Here is a 23,909-nt window from a genome sequence, read left to right as displayed (position 1 = left end):
ATGTGGAGAGATAAATGGGAGGGGGTTGGGGCTGGGGAGTGCAATAGGTGGATGGAGGTGCAAATAAAGGTGATAGAACATAGAAGAATACAGCGCAGTACAGACCCTTCGGCCCTCGATGTTGCGCCGATCCAAGCCCACCTAACCTACACTAGCCTACTATCCTCCATATGCCTATCCAATGCCCGCTTAAATGCCCATAATGAGGGAGAGTCCACCACTGCTACTGGCAGGGCATTCCATGAACTCACGACTCGCTGAGTAAAGAACCTACCCCTAACATCTGTCCTATACCTAGCCCCCTTAATTTAAAGCTATGCCCCCTTGTAATAGCTGACTCCATATGTGGAAAACGATTCTCACTGTCGACCCTATCTAAACCCCTAATCATCTTGTACACCTCCATCAAGTCACCCCTAAACCTTCTTTTCTCCAATGAAAACAACCCCAAGTGCCTCAGCCTTTCCTCATACGATCTTTCTACCATACCAGGCAACATCCTGGTAAACCTCCTCTGCACCCGTTCCAGTGCCTCGACATCCTTCCTATAGTATGGCGACCAAAACTGCACACAATACTCCAGATGCGGCCGCACCAGAGTCTTATACAACTGCAACATGACCTCAGTACTCCAGAACTCAATTCCTCTACCAATAAAAGCCATACGCCATATGCCTTCTTCACCACATTATTTACCTGGGTGGCAACTTTCAAAGATCTGTGTACATGGACACCAAGATCCCTCTGCTCATCCACACTACCAAGTATCCGACCATTAGCCCAGTACCCCATCTTTTTATTACTCTTACCAAAGTGAATCACCTCACACTTAGCTACATTGAACTCCATTTGCCACCTTTCTGCCCAGTTCTGCAGCTTATCTATATCCCGCTGTAACCTGCCACATCCTTCCTCACTGTCTACAACTCCTCCGACTTTCGTATCATCCGCAAACTTGCTCAGCCAACCTTCTAACCCCTCCTCCAGGTCATTTATAAAAATGACAAACAGCAATGGTCCCAAAACAGATCCTTGCGGAACACCGCTAGTGACGGCACTCCCAAGATGAACCTTTGCCATCAACTACTACCCTCTGTCTTCTTCCAGCCAGCCAACTCCTAATCCAAACCTCCAACTCACCCTCAATGCCATACCTCCGTATTTTTTGCAGTAGTCTACCATGGGGAACCTTATCAAACGCCTTACTAAAATCCATATACACCACATCTACCGCTTTCCCCTCGTCCACCTCCTTAGTCACCTTCTCAAAGAATTCAATATGGTTTGTGAGGCACGACCTGCCCTTCACAAAACCATGCTGACTATCCTTAATCACATTATTCCTATCCAGATGTTCATAAATCCTATCCCTTACAATTCTCTCTAAGATTTTGCCCACAACAGAAGTGAGACTCACCAGCCTATAGTTACTAGGGTTATCCCTACTCTCCTTCTTGAACAAGGGAACCACATTTGCTAGCCTCCAATCTTCTGGCACTACTCCTGTAGACAACAAGGACATAAAAATCAAGGCCAATGGCTCTGCAATCTCCTCCCTTGCTTCCCAGAGAATCCTAGGATAAATGCCATCAGGCCCAGGGGACTTATCTATTTTCACCCTTTCCAGAATTTCCAAGACCTCTTCTCTACATACCTCAAAGCCATCCATTCTACTTAATTGTGACTCAGTACTCACATTGACAATAATGTCCTGTTCCTGATTGAATACTGACGAAAAGTATTCATTCAGTGTCTCCCCAATCTCTTCAGCCTCCACACGCAACTTCCCACTACTATCCTTGACTGGACCTATTCCTACCCTAGTCATTCTTTTATTCCTGACATACCTATAGAAAGCCTTAGGGTTTTCCCTAATCCTACCGACTAAGGACCTTTCATGTCCCCTCCTTGCTGCTCTTAGCTCTCTCTTCAGGTCCTTCCTGGCTACCTTATAACTCGCAATCGCCCCAATTGAACCTTCACGCCTCATCTTTACATAGGCCGCCCTCTTCCATTTAACAAGGGATTCCAATTCCTTATTAAACCACGGCTCCCTCACACGACCCTTTCCTCCCTGCCTGACGGGTACATACTTATCAAGGACACTCAATAGTTGCTCCTTGAACAAGTTCTACATATCAATTACGCCCTTGCCTTGAAGCTTACTATTCCAAGCCACACATCCTAAGTCATGCCTCACCGCATCATAATTTCCCTGCCCCCAGCTATAACTATGCCCTGTAGTGCACACTTATCCCTCTCCATCACTAGAGTAAAAGTCACTGAATTGTGGTCACTGTCCCCAAAGTGCTCACCTACCTCTATTTCTAACACCTGGCCTGGTTCATTACCCAGAACCAAATCCAGTATGGCCTCACCTCTTGTTGGCTCATCTACATATTGTGTCAGGAAACCCTCCTGCACACATTGGACAAACACTGACCCATCTAACGAACTTGAGCTATAGCTTTCCCAATCAATATCAGGAAAGTTAAAGGCCCCCATAACAACCACCCTATTACTTTCACTCTTCTCTTGAATCATCCTCGCAATCCTTTCTTCTACGTTTCTAGGACTATTAGGAGGCCTGTAAAAAAACTCCTAACAGGGTGAGCTCACCTATCCTATTCCTAACCTTAGCCCAAACTACCTCAGATGGCAAGTCTTCATCCATCGTCCTTTCCACAGCTGTAATACTATCTTTGACAAGCAATGCCACACCTCCCCCTCTTTTACCCCCACCTCTGACCCTACTAAAACATTTAAACCCTGGGACCTGCAACAGCCAATCCTGTCCCTGTTCTACCCATGTCTCCGTAATAGCCACAACATCGAAGTCCCAGGTACCAACCCACGTTGCAAGTTCACCTACCTTATTTCGTATACTTCTTGCATTGAAGTATACACACTTCAAGCCACTTTCCTGTTTACAGGCACCCTCCTTTGAAATTGATGTCATGTTCCTAACCTCCCTACACTCCAGGTCCTGCACCCTAAAGCTACAGTCTGGGTTCCCATGCCCCTGCAGAGTTAGTTTAAACCCCCCCCCAAGAGCACTAGCAAATCTCCCACCAAGGATACTGGTGCCCCTCAGGTTCAGGTGCAGACCATCCTGTTTATAGAGGTCCCACCTTCCCCAGAAAGAACCCCAGTTATACAAATACCGGAATCCCTCCCTCCTGCACCATCCCTGTAGCCACGCATTTAACTGTTCTCTCTCCCTATTCCTCGACTCTCTATCACGTGGCACGGGTAACAAACCAGAGACAACAACTCTGTTCGTTCTAACTTTGAGCTTCCAACCTAGCTCCCTGAAAGCCTGCCTAACATCCTCAGCGCTCCTCCTACCTATGTCATTGGTGCCAATGTGGACCACGACTTTGGGCTGCTCCCCCTCCCCCTTAAGGACCTGGAAAACACAATCAGAGACATCACGTACCCTTGCACCTGGGAGGCAACATACCAAACGTGAGTCTCTCTAGTTCCCACAAAACCGCCTATCTGTGCCCCGAACTATCGAGTCCCCAATTACTATTGCTCTGCTCTTCTCCACCCTTCCCTTCTGAGTAACGGGGACAGGCTCCGTGCCAGAGGCCTGAGCCCCGTTACTTACCCCTCGTAAGTCCCCCCCCCCCACAAGTATCCAAAACGGTATACTTGTTCTTGAGGGGAACGGCCACAGGGGGTCCCTGCACTGGCTGCTTCTTCCAGTCCCCCTCATTGTCACCCATCTATCTGCCATCTTTGGAGTTACTACTTCCCTAAAGCTCCGATCTATGACCCCCTCTGTCTCCCGAATGATCCTAAGTTCATCCAACTCCAGCTCCAGTTCCCTAACACGGTCTTGGAGGAGCTGGAGATAGGTGCACTTCCTGCAAGTGTAATCAGCAGGGATGTCCATGGCATCCCTCACCTCAAACATGTTGCAAGAGGAACATTGCACTGCCTTCACTGCCATCCCTCTGAAAGTAACCTTTTATAAACATGTGATAGGTCGGAGAGGAGGGTGGAACGGATAGCTGGGAAGGAAGATTGACAGATGGGACAGGTCATGAGGTCAGTGCTGAGCTGGAAGGTTGGAACTGGGGTAAGGGGGGGGAGGGGAAATGAGGACTCTGGTGAAATCCATATTGATGCCCTGGGGTTGAAGGGTTCCAAGGTGGAAGATAAGGCGTTCTTCTTCCAGGCATCGGCTGGTGAGGGAGTGGCGATGGAGGTGGCCCTGGACCTCCATGTCCTCGGCAAAGTGGGAAGGGGTGTTGAAATGTTCGGCCACGGGGCGTTGGGGTTGATTGGTGTAGGTGTCCCGGAGATGTTCTCTTAAGTGCCTATCTGCTCTACCCTCATCTCCGACCGATCATCTTTACCCACATCTCCATCCACCTATTGCATCCTCAGCTACTTACTCCCCAGCCCCACAACCCTCCCATTTATCTCTCCACCCCCCGACGCTCCCAGCCTCATTCCTGAAGAAGGGCTGCGGCCCAAAATGTAATTTTTCCTGCTTCTTGGATGCTGCCTGACCTGCTGTACTTTTCCAGCAACATACTCTCAACTCTGATCTCCAGCATCTATAGACCTCACTGTCTCCAACACCAGGTTATCGTCAAACAGGTTTATTTGAAAGTACTAGCTTTCAGAGTGCTGCTGCTTCATCAGGTAACTAGTGGGGCAGGATCAGAAGACACAGAATTTATAGCAAAGGATCACAGTGTCATGCAATGAAAATGATTACAGGGGAACCTCAATTATCCGAACGAGATGGTCGGGCACTATTTCGTTCGGATAATTGATTATTCGGTTAATCGATTAAATGTCTTTCCTCTGGGGCTCGGTGGTTTTAAAGTCTGCTCCCCGTTCAGGAGACTAGCAGCACACACCGCGTGTGAGACTCCTCCCGCAACACCGCCCACTGCCCCACCCACCCCATCCAACACCGCCCACCGCCCCCCCCACCCCATCCAACACCGCCCCCGCCTGCCCCCACCAACCAACCCCGCCCAACACTGCACCTCGCCTCCCAACCCCGTGCATCACCGCCCCCGCCCCCGCCCCCCCCAACTTCTCCAGCATCACCCCAACCCTATCCAACACTCCCCCGCCTGCCCCAGCCCCAACCCCGTCCAACACCTCCCTCCTGCCCCGCCCCAAACCCCAACCAACACCGCCCCCTGCCTGCCACACCCTTGTCCAATACCTCTCTGGGACAGCTGGACTGTACACCAACAACAAGATTGCTGCAGCTGCCTTTGTGGGTAGTCTCCAAGTAATGTGCGAGCACACGCGCGCACACACACACACAACTTTTTATTGCAATTTTTTGACAGCTTCCACCTCTGCCCTGTACAGGACAATGTTGGTCAGATTATCTGGGGAAGGAGGTGGAAATCAGGGTATACCCCTCTGTAGAATTCCAGGGGAAGTATGGAGGGAGAGAGAGAGGGCGCGAGGTCAGTCATTTGGAGACGATACCTGTTTAATCACTGTAAACAAATGTCGCGATCAGTGTTAGAAACACGTCTTTGATGTAATGTTTCTATTGGGACCTTGAAATCTCCTTCGGGTAATCCAATTTTCAGATAATTGGTATTCGGATAATCGAGTTTCCTCTGTATTGAACAAACTTAGATTGCTGTTGAGTGTTTCATCTTTTAGAATGGGTCGTAGGTTTCAGTTCACTGATATGTAAATTCCAGAACTTCTTTTAAGTCACATTCTTGACATAACTTAAGGTTTTATAAATAAAAAAGTGACATTGCAGCTCAGATGATGTATTAAAGGTGTGAGATTAGAGTCTGTCTGTATCCCAGTCTTCAAACTGGTTCAGTTTCCAAAGTAGGAATTTTAAAAATGTTACATGGATTGACTACCTGCAGGTTGTGTGCTTTATGAGCAAAAATAGAATGTATCTGCAAATAGAATTCTGCAAATGCACATTCACCCCATAGACTTATATGTGTATGTGTGTTCATGTGAACGAGAAAAAGAGAGTGTGCGTGTGATCTGGTTGTATGTGAAAGAGTGTGTTTGTATATGTGCATGCTTGGTAGAGTGTGAGCTTGAGTGTGATGGAGCATAAGCCTGTCAGAAGATGTGTGCGTGGGTGTGAATATGGGGGGTGTACGTGTGTGTCTGAGAGAGAGCGCTTGTATGGAAGAGGATCTGCGTGGGTGTGTGAGAGTCTATAACAGTGCGTGTAAATGTGCTTGTGTGTATGAGAGTGTACAGTGTACTGGGGTCACCTATAGTGTGACATGAAACCAAGGACCCGGTTGAGGCCATCCTCCTGGGTACTGAATTTGGCTATGAGCCTCTGCTCAGCCACTCTGCGTTGTGGCCCCTTATTTTTTTTTAGATTAGATTAGATTAGATTACTTACAGTGGGGAAACAGGCCCTTCAGCCCAACAAGTCCACACCGACCTGCCGAAGCACAACCCACCCAGACCCATTCCCCTACATTTACCCCTTCACCTAAAACTACGGGCAATTTAGCATGGCCAATTCACCTAACCTGCACATTTTTGGATTGTGGGAGGAAACCAAAGCACCCGGAGGAAACCCACGCAGACACGGGGAGAATGTGCAAACTCCACACAGTCAGTTGCCTGAGGTGGGAATTGAACCCGGATCTCTGGCGTTGTGAGGCAACAGTGCTAACCACTGTGCCACCGTGCCGCCCATAATCCTTTTAGATTTTTCCCCTCTCACCCTAAACCTATCCCCTCTAATTCTGGACTCTCCCACTACAAGGAAAACACCTTGTCTATTTATCCTATCCATGCCCTTCATGATTTTAGGAACCTCGATACGGTCATCCCTCAGCTTCTGATGCTCCAGGCAAAACAGCCCCAGCCTGTTCAGCCTTTCCCTATAGCTCAAATTCTCCAACTCTGGCAACATCCTTGTAAACGTTTTTGAACCCTTTCAAGTTTCACAACATCCTCCTGATAGGAAGGAGACCAGAATTGCACACAATATTGCAAAAGTGGCCTAACCAATGTCCTGTGCAACATGACCTCCCAACTCCTATACTCAAATGCTCTGACCAATAAAGGAAAGCATACAAAATGCTTTCTTCATTATCCTGTCTACCTGTGACTCCACTTTCAAGGAACTGTGAACCTGCAGTCTAAGGTCTCATTGTTCAGCAACACTTCTTAAGACCTTCCCATTAAGTGTATAAGTCCTGCCCTTATTTGCCTTTCCAAGATGCAGCACCTCACAATTATCAGAATTGAACTCCATCTGCCACTCCTCAGTCCATTGGTCCATCTGATTAAGATCCCATTGTAATCTGAGGTAATCTTATTCGCTGTCCACTACACTTCCAATGTTGGTGTCATCTGCAAACTTACTAACTGCCCCTCCTATGTTCACATCCAAATCATTTATATAAATGATGAAAAGCAGTGGTGTGTAGTAACATATCTGAGTAGGTTGAAGAAAAAATATTTTTAAAGTAAAAGTTGGGTATTGTGGTGCAGTGGTAGTGTCCCTTTCTCTGAACCAAAATAATCAGGTTCAAGTCCCACTACCCCCAGTTCTGAACAAACACAAAATGCTGGAGGAACTGTGGATGTCTGGAAGCATCTGTGGAGAGAGAAATGTAGTTAATGTTTTGAGTCTAGTACAGTGTTAAGGCATGGAATTGAAGAGTCATACTGGACTCAAAACATTAACTCTGTTTCTGTCTCACATAGGATGTTAGACCTGCTGAGTTTCTACAGCATTTTCTGTGTTTGTTTCAGAATTCCAACATCTGCAATATTTTTTATTTTATCTCAAGTCTGGACAGGTGGATTTTTTTTTACAAAGAGCTGAGTTCACATACAAATGTTACTGTACAGAGGGGGAAACAAAAGCTGGGTTCTTCAGTTGCTGTGGCACAGTGGTTGAGTTAATACCTCTGGGCCACAAAGCCTAGATTCAAGTCCCAAATGCTCCAGCGGTGTTATAGTATGTCAAACTGAGCTGATTAAACATCAGTAATAGTTCATGCAATAATTGAAAGAATAGATTTTTTTTAAAAAGCAAATAATAGGGCTGGAATCTTACAATGTCCTGCTGGGCAATATTTTTTATTTAATTAATTGGAAAAACTGTTAAATTGCTGGTGGGTTTATTTCGTATAAATAAAAGATCCAGGTTCATTCCCAGTGGGTCTTCGCTTCTGGACACTGAAAGGATAAAGAAGAGAAAGGTGGAAGCTGATGTTTGTGTTAAACTACAGATCTGAAAAATGTGTTGCTGGAAAAGCGCAGCAGGTCAGGCAGCATCCAAAGAACAGGAGAATCGACGTTTCGGGCATAAGAAACATCGATTCGCCTGCTCCTTGGATGCTGCCTGACCTGCTGCGCTTTTCCAGCAACACATTTTACAGCTCTGATCTCCAGCATCTGCAGTCCTCACTTTCTCCTAGTTGATTTTAATCTACAGATGTACAATATAACCTTTGTAAATCTCTGAAAGTCTTTTTCTGCCTAATTCATCTTAGAGAAGACACTAATAAACTTCAAAAGTACATAGACAAGGTGGAATTGATGCACAAGTGGCAGATGAAACTTATATAGAAAGGTGACTTGCTAAAACCTTTTCTACCTTTTTGGTAGAAGAATAGGGTGAAACGATATACAATAAACATTGTGCAGGAACAGAGAGATTGGGGATTATATATGTACATAAATCATTGGAGAAAGTTGTTAATAAAACTTACTGTGTCCCCTCGGCTTTATGAATAGAGGCATCCAGTGCAGAAGTGAGAAAGTTATGACAAACCTGTACAAAGTACAGGGGAACCTTGATTATCCGAACGAGATAGGTGGGCACTATTTCGTTCGGATAATCAATTATTTGGTTAGTCGATTAAATGCCTTTCCTCAGGGGCTCGGAGTTTTTAATGTCTGCTCCCCGTTCAGGAGACTGCAGCAGCGCGTGAGACCCCGTCTCCTGGCACCACCCCCAACACCGTCAAACACTGACCCCCACCCGCCCCCAACCCCGTCCAACACTGACACCCAACCCCATCCAACATCGCCCCCCCACCCCCCCCAAACCCGTCCACCACCGCCTCCCTGCCTGCCTTGCCCCCCACCAACCGTCCAACACCAACCCCTGCCCCCCAATTCCATCCAACAACTCCCCCACCCCCTCTACGGGGCAGCCAGACAGTACACCAACAACAAGACTGCATCTGTTGCTGCTGCTGCCTTTGTGGGCTAAGTCTCCAAATGCGCGCGCGCGCACATACACACACACATACACACACACACACAGCCACAGCCAAAACTTTTTACTCCAACAATGTCGGTCAGATAGGGAAAGTGGGAAGAGAGAGAGGGCGAGAGGTTAGTAATTTGTAGATGGTGCCTATTTAATCGAGGTTCCTCTGTACTGGTTTCATCTCAGTTGGAGTATTGCATTCAATTCGGGCACTGTAGTTTCGGTAAAATGTGAAGGGATTGGAGAGGATGCAGAAAAGATTCATATGAGTTATTTCAGTGGTGAAGAATATCAGTTATACGGATAAATTGGAGAATCTGGAGCTGAGCAGTTCAAAATTATTGGGTGCCTGGAAAAAGAAGCAAGACTACAGGAAAATGGTGGAGGAATGGGTGTAGGTAAGCACCACGTAATGACAGATGTCATGGACCAAATGGCTGTTTCTGTTGTAACGTATCTATGATTTTGTCTTCTATGATTTTAGCTTTAAGTAATTTTTGTTTGAAACATCAATTGTTAAGTGCTTTGGAATGTTTTGTTTACTAAAAGCACTCTGATTTTATTCTTCAGGTTTTCGCTATGGTAGTGATATTATCCCATTTTCACAAGTAGATCAGGAACAGATGAAGTATAAAACTGATGGGAAATGCTTCAGTGTTCTTGGATTTACTAAATCTGCACAGGTAAATGTTGATAAAAAAAGAATGTTCTCTGTTCCTCAGAATGTTCAAATTCTGCATGGTACATTTGATTTGAAAAATCTAATCAACGCTGTTGAGACTTTCAACAAGGTAGCTCACTGAAACCTTAGTCATGGAATCATACAGCATACAAACAGGCCCATGGTCCACCAAATGTATGCACACCAACAAACTGTATTAATCCCATTTACCTCCATTTGGTCCATAATCTACCCAGGCATTTTAAGATGCTTCTTAAATGTTGCAAGAGTACCTGCCTCCTCCTCCACTGTGTCAGGCAGCACATTCCAAATTTCTACCAACCTCTGGGTGAAAACATTTTTCTTCAGATCTCTTCTAAGCCACTTATTCCTCTCCTTCAACTTCTGCCCTCTGGTCCTAGACACGTCTGTCATGGGTTAAAGATTCTCATGATCTACCCCTCTATGCCTCTCGCAACTTTGTTTACCTCAATTAGATTCTCCTAACTGGAAGCAAAATGTTAACTCAGCTTTCTATCCACAGATGCAGCCAGATTTGTTGAATTTCTCCAGCAATTTTGCTTTTGTTTCAGATTTCCAGCATTGGCACTTCTTTGGTTTAGTTTATTCTAATCATGATCATCAGGAAAATGATGGAAGAGGCTATTGACAGTTCTCTCGGCAGAAACATGAGTAATGCGGACACTATGATTCTGTGAGACAGGACCAGCAACTCAAGAAAGTCGGTAATAGCCCAAAGACTGGGATAAATTCAGAATCCAGCAAAGGAAAACTAAAAAGATATTAAGGACGGAGCAAGTAAACTATGAGGGCAAACCAGCACAGAACATAAAAACTGACAGAAACTTCTTTAAATATGTGAGAGATCTGGGTGTTCTTGTACACCAGTCAATGAAGGCAAGCATGCAAGTACAGCAGGTTGTGAAGAAGGCTAATAGCATGCTGGCCTTCATAACAAGAGGAATTGAGTATAGAAGCAAAGAGGTGCTTCTGCAGCTGTTCAGGGCCCTGGTGAGACCACACCTGGAGTACTGTGTGCAGTTTTGGTCTCCAAATTTGAGGAAAGATGTTCTGGCTATTGAGGGAGTGCAGCGTAGGTTCATGAGGTCAATTCCTGGAATGGCAGGATTACCTTACACTGCAAGACTGAAGCGACTGGGCTTGTATACCCTTGAGTTTAGAAGACTGAGAGGGGATCTGATTGAGACGTATAAGATTATGAAAGGATTGGACACTCTTGCAGCAGGAAACATGTTTCCGCTGATGAGTGAGTGCCGAACCAGAGGACACAGCTTAAAAATACGGGGTAGACCATTTAGGACAGAGATGAGGAGAACCTTCTTCACCCAGAGAGTGGTGGCTGTGTGGAATGCTCTGCCCCAGAGGGCAGTGGAGGCCCAGTCTCTGGATTCATTTAAGAAAGAGTTGGATAGACCTCTCAAAGATAGTAGAATCAAGGGTTTTGGAGATAAGGCAGGAAGAGGATATGATTAGGAATGATCAGCCATGATCATATTGAATGGCGGTGCAGGCTCGAAGGGCTGAATGGCCTACTCCTGCACCTATTGACTATTGTGAAAAGGCAGAAAGAGTAGAACATAGAACATAGAAGAATACAGCGCAGTACAGGCCCTTTGGCCCTCGATGTTGCGCCGATCCAAGCCCACCTAACCTATACTAACCCACTATCCTCCATATACCTATCCAATGCCCGCTTAAATGCCCATAAAGAGGGAGAGTCCACCACTGCTACTGGCAGGGCATTCCATGAACTTACGACTCGCTGAGTGAAGAACCTACCCCTAACTTCAGTCCTATATCTACCCCCCCTTAATTTAAAGCTATGCCCCCTTGTAATACCCGACTCCATACGCGGGAAAAGGTTCACACTGTCAACCCTATCTAACCCCCTAATCATCTTGTACACCTCAATCAAGTCACCCCTAAACCTTCTTTTCTCTAATGAAAACAGCCCCAAGTGTCTCAGTCTTTCCTCATACGATCTTCCTTCCATACCAGGCAACATCCTGGTAAACCTCCTCTGCACCCGTTCCAGTGCCTCCACGTCCTTCCTATAGTATGGCGACCAAAACTGCACACAATATTCCAGATGCGGCCGCACCAGAGTCTTATACAACTGCATCATGACCTCAGGACTCCGGAACTCAATTCCTCTACCAATAAAAGCCAGTACGCCATATGCCTTCCTCACCGCACTATTTACCTGGGTGGCAACTGTCAGAGATCTGTGTACATGGACACCAAGATCCCTCTGCTCATCCACACTACCAAGTATCCGACCATTAGCCCAGTACCCCATCTTTTTGTTATTCTTCCCAAAGTGAATCACCTCACACTTAGCTACATTGAATTCCATTTGCCACCTTTCTGCCCAGCTCTGCAGCTTCTCTATATCCTGCTGTAACCTGCCACATCCTTCCTCACTGTCAACAACTCTTCCGACTTTCGTATCATCCGCAAACTTGCTCACCCAACCTTCTAACCCCTCTTCCAGGTCATTTATAAAAATGACAAACAGCAATGGTCCCAAAACAGATCCTTGCGGAACACCGCTAGTGATGGCACTCCAGGAAGAAACTTTGCCATCAACGACTACCCTCTGTCTTCTTCCATCCAGCCAATTCCTAATCCAAACCTCCAACTCACCCTCAATGCCATATCTCCGTATTTTCTGCAGTAGCCTACCATGGGGAACCTTATCAAACGCCTTACTAAAATCCATATATACCACATCTACCGCTTTCCCCTCATCAACCTCCTTCGTCACCTTTTCAAAGAATTCAATAAGGTTTGTGAGGCACGACCTGCCCTTCACAAAACCATGCTGACTATCCTTGATCACATTATTCCTATCCAGATGTGCATAAATCCTATCCCTTACAATTCTCTCTAAGACTTTGCCCACAACAGAAGTGAGACTCACCGGCCTATAGTTACTAGGGTTATCCCTACTCCCCTTTTTGAACAAGGGAACCACATTTGCTATCTTCCAGTCTTCTGGCACTACTCCTGTAGACAAAGAGGACATAAAAATCAAGGCCAATGGCTCTGCAATCTCCTCCCTTGCTTCCCAGAGAATCCTAGGATAAATGCCATCAGGCCCAGGGGACTTATCTATTTTCACCTTTTCCAGAATTTCCAACACCTCTTCTCTACATACCTCAAAGCCATCCATTCTACTTATTTGTGACTCAGTATTCGCATCGACGACAATGCCCTGTTCCTGAGTAAATACTGAAGAAAAGTATTCATTCAGTGTCTCCCCAATCTCTTCCGCCTCCACACGCAACTTCCCACTACTATCCTTGACTGGACCTATTCCTACCCTAGTCATTCTTTTATTCCTAACATACCTATAGAAAGTCTTAGGGTTTTCCCTAATCCTACCGACTAAGGACCTTTCATGTCCCCTCCTTGCTGCTCTTAGCTCTCTCTTCAGGTCCTTCCTGGCTACCCTATAACTCTCAATCGCCCTTAGAAAATCCCCTTAGAAAATGAATCTGGGGGAACAGTTGTGGGGAACAAGAAATACCAACGGGCAAAAACAGATATTTTGTATCTGTCTTTATAGTGAAAGATATTTCAAACCTTCCATTAATACTAAAGGGTACTGGGGTGGAATGAAGTAGTATCACTATCACTAAAAAAATAGTACTAGACAAACTAATGGGGCTAAAGGCAGACACGTTCCCGAGGCCTGATGGCTTGCATGCTAGAATCCTAAAACAGGTAGCATTGTGCAATCATTGGCAAGTATTGCCACTTTTGATCTCATGATAGAGAGTAGGTCATTGATGAAGGTTGGGTTGTGCCAAGAAACTCCCTGAGGAACTCTTGCTGAGATGTCCTGGAGCTGAAATGTCTGACTTCCAATTGTCACAAACTATCTTTCTGTGTGCCAGGTAAGACTCTGACCAATGAAGATTTTACCTCCTGCTACCCATTGATTCCAGTTTTGCTCAGGCTCCTCAATGCCACAATCAGTCGAATGCAACCTTGATTTCAAGGGCAGTCACTCTCATCTCACCTCTGGAATTCAGCTTTTTTGTCCATGTTTGAATCTAGGCTTTAGTGAAGTCAGGAGCTGAGTAGCCCTGGCAGAACCCAAACTGGGTATCACTGAGCAAGTTATTGTCAAGCAAGTGCTGCTTGATAGCATTGTTGATGACACCTTCTACCACTTTACCAATGATCAAAAATAGACTAATCGGGCGTATTTATCCTCCTTTTTGTGTACAGAACATACTTCACGCTCTTGTTACTTTTTTCAGCCAGCCCCCCCTTTGCTGCACTTGCAGCCTCCACCATCCCACTTGCAACCTTCCATCACTCTCCCTCCTCTTGCAGCTTCCTCTTCTCCTCCTTTTCTTCTGATCTTGTGGCCTTGCCCTCCCCCACTCTGTACAGCCTATTCTTTGCTCCTGTTACTCCTTTCAGACACTGTTCTCCACCACAACACCAGCCTGATAGATGTTACCCAACTTCAGACTTCAATTCCTGGTGGCAGATGACCACATCACACCTACCTTTGGTGGAGAAAGGCTTTTCACCAATCCCATCAGTGGGTCTAGGCTTTTACCTCTATCTGCTGATAGGTCATTGTGAACCAGTCTGTGATCAGAGTAGTAGTTCCTCATGAATTCTGCCCATTCTAATCATGGGGTTGACTTTTCTCTGATTTTTTTTGACCCTCGTGGTTTAATTTTCCAGTGGTTTTAGAGACTATTGGGGTGAGTTTGTTTACTCCACCTATGTACTTTGAATACTGGTCAAGGCATTTGGATTATTTACCAGTCCTGAAGAGGATTTTGGCCATCAACGTTAATATCTATGTATGTGGCTTGGTGCCATACTTTTATAATGCTGTTATGAAGCACCTTGGGACATGTACACCCTAACCTTTAAAGGTGCTTTATAAATATAAGTTATATAAATTCAAGTTGATATTACTTTTTCTGTGAATTACAGGTTCTGCAGCATTATTATGTCGGACGGCAGGTGCTGCAGGTGTTTGCTGCAAAGGATGATGAGGTGAGGCTTGTTTGTCAGTTTTATTTTAACCAACAGTTAAATATAAATATGTTTTCCAGATGCCATCCTTCCTGTAACCTTCAGTGTATCCATTTTGCTGTATCTGATACTCCATGGTGTTATGACATGGCGGTGAACTCCTGTTAACTAAACCGAACATCCTGAAGAGCTCACCTCACCTTGTAATCTGTTAAAATATGAGTGACAGAGAATTTCCAAATTCCACTATTTAAAGAAAATTGCATCATTTTATTTTTAACCCTAAAAGTGAACATTAAACAACAACTATTCACAAATCTAAGCCCCACATTTCTCTTAACTGCTTATTACCTGCCTCCAACTTGATAAAAGATTAGAGTGATGCTGGAAAAGCACAGCAGTTCAGGCAGCATCCGAGGAGCAGGAAAATCGACGTTTCGGGCAAAAGCTCTTCATCAGGAATAGAGGCAGATTGCCTGCAGGGTGGCACTCCCTGGGTGCTGAATTCCCTGGGTTGCCTTCTTTCTTTTTACTGTGAGTATGTTTCATATGAAAAGGTACCTTTGATAGAGAGGTTTGATGTTGGCAAAACTATAAATTCAAGCTCGATCGGGTTTTAGTATCCAGGGGCATAATTTAAACTGATTGGTTAAATTTGAATTGTTGTCAAAACAGCAACCAAAACGCAGGTATCCATTTTACAGCCACATGTTACTTTTTTTCAATTTTCCATCTAGTCACTGCCATCTAGTCATTTACCCAGGTCCTTGTAATCTCTCAGTTCAGAACAACATTCACTCTGTCTTAAAGATACAGTACATGTCTTCAGCTTCATAACAATGGAAAATTTATTGCTCATGTGTAAGGAAAAGGTTAAAATGTTGAAATTCTTTGTGGCTGGGTCCCATAGGATATTACAAAATTGCTGAGGCGTGTTTGAAGGGCAGCTGTTTTGAGGCTGAGTGAACTTGAAAATCTGTCAGCTATGTCCTAGCAACTGAAACAGGAAGCATTGGCATGTGGCTTGATGGCTGTCAGTCAATAATTGTATACAATAGAGACATTTGGGCCAAGAATGATAGCAATATGTTGGCTAAAGAGGGGTTGAATCTTAGCAAGACATTTGATAATTTTAGCAAGGCATGTGATAAGGTTTTCCATGATAGGCTTATTCAGAAAGTAAGGAGGCATGGGATACAGGGAAATTTGGCTATCTGGATACAGAATTGGATAGCCCATTGAAGACAGAGGGTGGTTGTAGATGGTAAGTATTCAGCCTGCAGTTCAGTGACCAGTGGTATTCCGCAGTGATTTGTTCTGGGACCTCTGTGGAAGTGGAGTGGTGGTTTAGTAAGTTTGCTGATGACACAAAGGTTGTTGGGATAGTGGATAGTGTGGAGGGCTGTTATGAGTTGCAATGGGACATTGATTAGATAAAAATTGGGCTGATAAGTGGCAGATGAATCCAACCTGGAAAAGTGTGAAGTGTTTCATTTTGGAAGGTCGAATTTAAATACAAAATGCAGGGTTAATGGCAGGATTCTTGTCAGTGTGGAAGAACAGAGGGATCTTGGGGTCCAGGTCGATAGATCCCTCAAAGTTGACAGGGTTGTCAAGAAGTCGTATGGTGTGTTGGCTTTCATTAGCAAGGAGATTGATTTTAAGAGCTGTGAGGTTAAGCTGCAGCTCTATAGAGCCCTGGTTAGACCACATTTGGAATATTGTGTTCATTCAGTTCGCCTCATTATAGGAAGTATGTGGAAGCTTTAGAGAGGATGCAGAGGAGATTTACCAGGATGCTGCCTGGACTAAAGGGCATGTCTTATGAAGAAAGTTTGAGGGAGCTGAGGCTTTTCTCATTGGAGTGAAGAAAGATGAGAGGTGACTTGATAGAGGTGTACAAATGAAGAGAGACATAGATAGAGTCAATAGTCAGAAACTTTTTCCCAGGGCAGAAATGGCTGTCACAAGGGGGTATAACTTTAGGGTGATTTGCGGAATGTTTAGGGGAGATGTCAGAGGTCAGTTCTTTACACAGAGAGTGGTGCATAGGTAGAAATTCACTGCCGGTGATGGTCGCCAATTCAGATACATTAGGGACATTTAAGTGACTCTTGGATAGGCACGTGGATGATAGTAAATTGAAGGGTATGTAGGTTAGTTTGATCTTAGAGTAGGATTAGAAGTTGGCACATATTGAGGACCAAAGAGTCTGTCCTGTGCTGTACTGTTCTATGTTCTGTGAATTTTGTGTGGATGACTGTGACATCAGAATGATGATAATAATGTTAGGGAAGATGTGGCAAAGAGTTACCATGGATAACTTTTGCCATGTTCATTACTGAGCCTCTCTCTATGAAGTTTCAGTTCTTTATACTGACTGCACCCCAGAAATAAGACAATAAAATAGAGGAGCAGAATTTGGCCATTCGGCCCATTGAGTCGACTCCACTTTTCAGTTATGGCTGATATGTTTTTAACCTCATTCTCCTACCTTCTCCCCTTTACACTTGATCCCCTTACCGATCATAACCAATCTATATCTGTCTTAAATCACTCCACAGCTCTCTGCGGCAATGAATTACACAGGTTAACCACCCTGTGATTGAAGAAATTCCTCTTCATTTCAATTCTAAAGAGTCATCCCTTCACTTGTTCACATCCATCTCCTCAGAGTATTCAAGATCTTACTTTTTAAACAACTTGTTTGGAGATGTTATTACAGACTTCTAGAGCAGGTGGGACTTGAACCTGGGTTTCTTGGTTCAGAGGTAGGGATATTATCAGCTCAACACAAGAGACTTCATTTAATAGCTCATATACTTCAACCAATTCACCACTAATTCTCCTAAGCTCCAGTGCAAACAAGCCCAGCCTGTCCAGTGTATCTTCTGAAAACAACCCACTGATTCCCCAGGTACTGTTCCACCTCCAATCTTTTCTTCCTTAAATAAGGAGACTTGCAGATAGGTCTGTAGACAGGTCTGTAAACTGTAGACAGTATTCAACAAGTGGTCTCATGAATACTCTGTATAAATGAAGCACAACCTCTTTATTTTTAAGTTAATTCCTCTCAAAATAAAGGATGGCATTCAATTAGCATTCTTAATTACCAGCTGTATCTATACACTAACTTTTTGTGATTCTTGCACAAGAAAACTAGATCCCTCTGCATCTCGAAATTCTAGTCATTCTCTTTTTGAGTAATACTCTGATTTTTTCATTCATCTTGCTTAAGAGACACAGTGGCTCACAGCACCAGGGTCCCGGGTTTGATTCTTTGTGTATTCTCCCCGGGTCTGCGTGGATTTCCTCTGGTTTTCTCCCACAGTCCAAAGATCTGCAGATTAGGTGAATTGGCCATGCTAAATTGCCCACACTGTTCAGGGATGTGAAGGTTAGGTGCATTAGTCAGGGGAAATATAGAGAAATAGGATAGGAGGATGAGTCTGGGTTACTCTTCAGAGGATCGGAGTGGACTTGATGGGCCAAATTGGCTGTTTCCACACTGTAGGGATTCTATGATTCACTCTGAGGCTGTGCACTCAGATCATCGTTTCTACTATTAAAAGAAACATCTCCATATCCACTCTATCTAGGCCTGTCAGTTTTTAGTAAGTTTCAATCCTTCTCCCCATTCATCCTTCTAAATTCCATCAAGTAGAGATCTAGAGTCCCCAACCATTTCTCATATGAAAAGCCCTTCATTTCTGGGATTGTTCTAGTAAACCTTCTTTGGGCTTCCTCCAAGGCCAGCATGTCATTGCTTAGATACCAGGCCCAAAACTGCTCACAATATTCCATGAATAGGAAGGGTTCAGAGGGATATGGACTAAATGCTGGCAAACGGGACAAGGTCGGATTGGGATGGCTAGACAACATGGATGAGTTGGACCGAAGGGTCTATTTCTCTGCTGTATGAATCTGAGGTGTTGATACAGCAGTAATGTCATTGGACTAGTAATCCAGAATCCCAGGTTAACACCTGAGTCAATGGATTTGAATTCCACCATGGGAATTCTTGAATAAAAATCTAGTCTGGGGTGGGCTTTTAGCGATGGAACTACCGTCAATTGTTGTAAAAGTTCTTCTGGTTCATTAATGTCCTGTAGCAAAGATAGTATGCATACCTCACCTCTTCACCAACTCCAGACCCATGGTAATGTGGTTGAGTCTTGAGTGTACCTCTGGGGACTTAGGGATGGGCAGTAAATACTGACATAGCCAGTGGCATCCCCTGAATCGATCTGATGAAGACATGGTAGAGTGCGAAGAAGACAGTGTAGAACTTCAAAAGAACATAGATTGGCTGGAGAGGTGGCAGATGAATTTCGATACAGAGAAGTGTGAGGTGATACGTTTTGGAAAGACAAAAATAGTAAACAATATAAAATAAGGGGTATAATTCCAAAGGGGTGCAGAAGCAGAGTGACCTGGCTGTGTATTCTATGTGCACAGACCATTGAAAGTGGTGGGCGTAATCCATCACACTCCTAACTTCTAACCTGTAAATGGTGGACAAGATTTGAGGAGTTGGAGGTGAGTTGCTAGCTGCAAGATGTCACCCCTCTGATCTGCCATTGTAGCTACTGTATTTATATAGTTGAGAGAATCCCTACAGTATGGAAAGAGGTCATTTGGCCCATTGAGTCTGCACCAACCCTCCAAAGAGGATCTGACACAGACTAAGCTCCTCAACGTATTCCTGTAACACCCAAAGTTTTCCATGTTTAATGCACATAGACTACGCATTCTGAGGCAATATTGAAAATTCACCAGGGCTGGTCCACCTCACCTGCACATCTTTGGACTGGGGAAGGAAGCCAGATTGCCCGCTTGAAACCCATGCAGCCGCAGGAAGTACATTGCAAACTCTAAACAGACAGTCACCATGGCTAGAATAAAACCTGGGACCCCTGGTGCAATGAGGCAGCAGAGCTAACCACTGAGCCACTGTGCTGCACTTTGGGAAAGGACATGAAAGCTAAGGAGCTCGGGGAAATAAATAATAATGTCTTGAAAAGAGTCCATATTACAGAAGAGGAGGTGCTGGAGGTCTTAAGGTGCATAATTTTGGAAAGTGTGAAAATACATAAGTCCCCTGGGCCGAGTGGGATTTAACCTAGCATTCTCTGGAAAGCTGGCAGGAGATTGCAGAGCCTTTGGGTTTGATTCTTATGTCATCATTGTCGACAGGAATAGTGCCAGAAGGCTGGAGGATAGCTAATGTTGTCCCCTTGTTCAAGAAGGGGAATAGAGACAACCCTGGTAATTATAGACCAGTGAACCTTACTTCGGTTGTGGGTAAAGTGTTGGGAAAGGTTATAAGAGATATAGTTTATAATCATCTGAAGAGGAGTAAGTTGATTAGGGATAGCCAACACAGTTTTATGAAGGGCAAGTCGTGCCTCACAAGCCCTCATTGAGTAATTTGAGATAGTGACCAAACAGATGGATGAGTGTTAAGTGGTTGATGTGTATATGGATTTCAGTAAGGCGTTTGATAAGGTTCCTCACAGTAGGCTATTGCACAAATACGGAGGCATGGGATTGAGGGTGATTTAGCGGTTTGGATCCAAAATAGGCTGGCTGAAAGAAGATAGAGGGTGGTGGTTGGTGGGATATGTTCATCCTGGAGTTCAGTTGCAGTGGTGTACCACAAGGATCTGTTTTGGGTCCACTGGTGTTTGTCATTTTTATAAATGACCTGGATGAGGGTGTAAGAAGGATGGGTTAGTAAATTTGTGGATGACACTAAAGTCGGTAAAGTTGTGGATACAGCTGAAGGATGTTGCATGTTACAAAGGGACATAGATAAGCTGCAGAGCTGGGCTGAGAGATGGCAAATGGAGTTTAGTGCAGAAAAGTGTGAGGTGATTCACTTTGGAAGGAGCAACAGGAATAAAGAATACTGGGCTAATGGTAAGATTCTTGGTAGTGTAGATGAGCAGAGAGATCCTCCGTGTCCATGTACATAGATCCCTGAAAGTTGCCACCCAGGCTGATAGGGTTGTTAAGAAGGCATACGGTGTGTTAGCTTTTACTGGGAGAGGGATTGAGTTTCGGAGCCACGAAGCCATGCTGCAGCCAACTCTGGTGCGGCCACACTTGAAGTATTGCGTACAGTTCTGGTCACCACATTATAAGAAGCTTTGGAAGACGGTTCAAAGAGGATGTTGCCTGATATGGAGGAGAGGTCTGTTTTCATTGAGAGGTGACTTAATTGAAACATACAAGATAATGAGAGGGCGGACAGTGAGAGCTTTTACCATCAAATGGTGATGATTGCTAGCACGAGAGGACATAAGTTTAAATTGAGGGGTGATAGATATAGGACAGATGTCAGAGGTAGTTTCTTTACTCGGAGAGTAGTAGGGGTGTGAAACACACTGCCTGCAAGAGTAGTAGACTCGCCAACTTTAAGGGATCAAAATGGAATAGTGTAGGATAGATGGGCTTCAGATTGGTTCCAAAGGTCAGCACAACGTCGGGGACCAAAGGGCCTATACTGCGCTGTAATGTTCTATGTTCTATGTTCTATATGTTCTATGCATATAGATAAATCCCTGAGACCTGACCAAGTGGATGGCACATGGATGATAGTAAAATGAATGGAATGTAGGTTAGTTTGATCTTAGAGTAGGATAAAAGGTTGGCACAATATTGAGGGCCAAAGAGCCTGTACTGTGCTATCTTGTTCTATTTTCGATGTAAGTGTATCTCTGGATATTGTGGGAAGTTAGGGAAGAAATTGCAGGGTCCCCAGCAGAGATATTTGTATCTTCTACAACCACAGGTGAGATGCTATAAGACTGTAGGATGGCTAATGTTGTGCCATTATTTAAGAAAGGCTGAATGGAAAAGTGAGGGAACTACACACTGTTGAGCCTGATGTCAGTGGTGGGTAAGTTGTTGAATGGATTCTGAGATACAGAATATACATGCATTTAGAAAGGCAAAGACTGATTCCGGATAGTCAGCATGGCTTTGTGCATAGGAAATTGTGCCTCTCAAACTTGATTGAATTTTTTGTAGAGGTGACCAAGAAGATAGATCAAGGTAGAGCGATAGACATTGTCTACATGGACTTTAGCAAAGCCTTCAACAAGGTTCTGCAGGGTAGACTGGTTAGTAAGGTTCGATCACATGGGGTCCAGGGAGAGCTAGCCAATTGGATACAAAATTGACTTGACAGAGACAGAGAGTAATGGCAGAGGGTTGTTGTTCATACTGGAGGCCTGTGACCAGTGGTATGCTGCAAGGATCGGTGTTGGGTCCACTGTTATTTATCATTTAGATAAGCGATTTGGGTGAGAATATAGGAGGCATGGTTAGTAAGTTTGCAGATACAATAAAATTGATGTGGAGATGTCTGTGTTGGACTGGGGTGAACAAAGTCAGAAGTCACATTACACCAGGTTATAGTCCAACAGATTTATTTGAAATTACAAACTTTTGGAATGTTGTTAGGTGAAGTCACTATAATCTGGTGTCATGCAACTTCTGACTTTGACAACTAAAGTTGGTGGTTTAGTGGACACTTAAAGAGGTTATCTCAAGGTATATTGGGATCTTGATCAACTAGACCAGTAGGGAGAGGAATGGCAGATGGAGTTTAATTTAGATAAATGCGTGATGTTGCATTTTGGTAAGACAAACGAGGGCAGGACTTGTACAGTTCATGATAGGTGTCACAACGCTGGTTTCTTTTTTCTAAAAGCTGTTCCTTTTCTCAAGGATAATATGTCCTTAGAGTTTTTCAGAGGTATAATAAACCACTCTCAGTGCCGATTAGACTGGTTTGGTACAGAGATTAAAGGGTATTGAGAGGCCTTTCTATTTATATGTAAACAGATCAGACTTCAGGCCAAAGTGGTCATGTTTTAGAAGTGACCTGTATAATGAAAGGGGAGCGGTCAACTCTCTAGCTGAGCAGCTTAGTTCAGTCCAGAACTAGCTGGGAGTTCAGCAGTGAGCTGTGTGGAAACAAAGTCTTTCTCTCTCTGACCTTCTAACTTTAAAGTAGAACATAGAACAATACAGCACAGAACAGATTTCCATTGACCACAACCACTTGAGGAAGAAGCAGTGCTCCGAAAGCTTGTGTTTCCAAATAAACTGTTGGACTATAACCTGGTATTGTGTGATTTTTAACTTTGTCCATCCCAGTCAAACACTGACACCTCCAAGTTATTGGAAATGGTCACTGCTGGGCACTTTTAAAGTGCAAGCGTCACTTGTCAGCCCAAGCCTGGATAATGTACACCATTCTCTGTGTTTCACTATAGGACAGATGAAAATACATGAGAGTGCAGGTAACCAAGTAAGCCCTTCCATCACTGTACTGATGACTGTGGATAAATTGATGGAGCAGTGATTAACTGTGCTAAATTTGTTCTGCTTTTTCTGTACAGGACATGCCAGGGCAATTTTCCATATTACCGGGTAGATGCTAGTGTTGTAGCTGTATTGGAACAGCTGAGCTAGAGCTGCTACACATTATGGAGCACAAGGCATCTTTGCCATTGCCAGGCTGTTGTCAGGTTCTGTAGCCTTTGCCGAATGCAGTAGCTTCAGTTTTCTCTTGATATCATGTGGAGTGAATCGACTTGGCTGAGGGCTGTCTTCAATGATGCTGGGGACCTTCAGAGGAGGCTGAGATAGATTAGCCACTTAGCAGTTTTATCTGAATTGTCATAGAGATGTACAGCATGGAAACAGACCCTTCGGTTCAACCCTTCCATGCCGACCACATATCCCAACCCAATCTAGTCCCACCTGCCAGCACCCGGCCCATATCCCTCCAAGGTAAAAACAATGACTGCAGATGCTGGAAACCAGATTCTGGATTAGTGGTGCTGGAAGAGCACAGCAGTTCAGGCAGCCTCCAAGGAGCAGCGAAATTGACGTTTCGGGCAATTGCCCTTCATCAGGAATAAAGGCAGAGAGCCTGAAGCGTGGAGAGATAAGTGAGAG

The 23,909-nt window shown here is 44.5% G+C and overlaps 1 protein-coding gene across 2 annotated transcripts in view; it reads left to right on the top strand.

Annotated features, from left to right (window-relative positions):
* Positions 1-23,909, top strand: part of LOC122551960 (X-ray repair complementing 5) — a 366,827-nt gene that overhangs the window by 178,981 nt on the left and 163,937 nt on the right. For both annotated transcript variants that reach the window (XM_087989448.1, XM_087989447.1), the window contains exons 9-10: positions 9,791-9,903; positions 14,892-14,954. In XM_087989448.1, the coding sequence (XP_087845574.1) occupies positions 9,791-9,903; positions 14,892-14,954 (176 nt within the window). The remainder of the gene's footprint in view (positions 1-9,790; positions 9,904-14,891; positions 14,955-23,909) is intronic.

The sequence above is a fragment of the Chiloscyllium plagiosum genome, unplaced genomic scaffold, assembly GCF_037043375.1.
Source record: "Chiloscyllium plagiosum isolate Xiang-an unplaced genomic scaffold, Cpla_swu_hap1 HiC_scaffold_7, whole genome shotgun sequence".
Classification (NCBI taxonomy): domain Eukaryota; kingdom Metazoa; phylum Chordata; class Chondrichthyes; order Orectolobiformes; family Hemiscylliidae; genus Chiloscyllium; species Chiloscyllium plagiosum.
The sequence above is the reverse complement of the archived record's forward strand: the minus strand, read 5'-3'. Positions and strand labels throughout refer to the sequence as shown.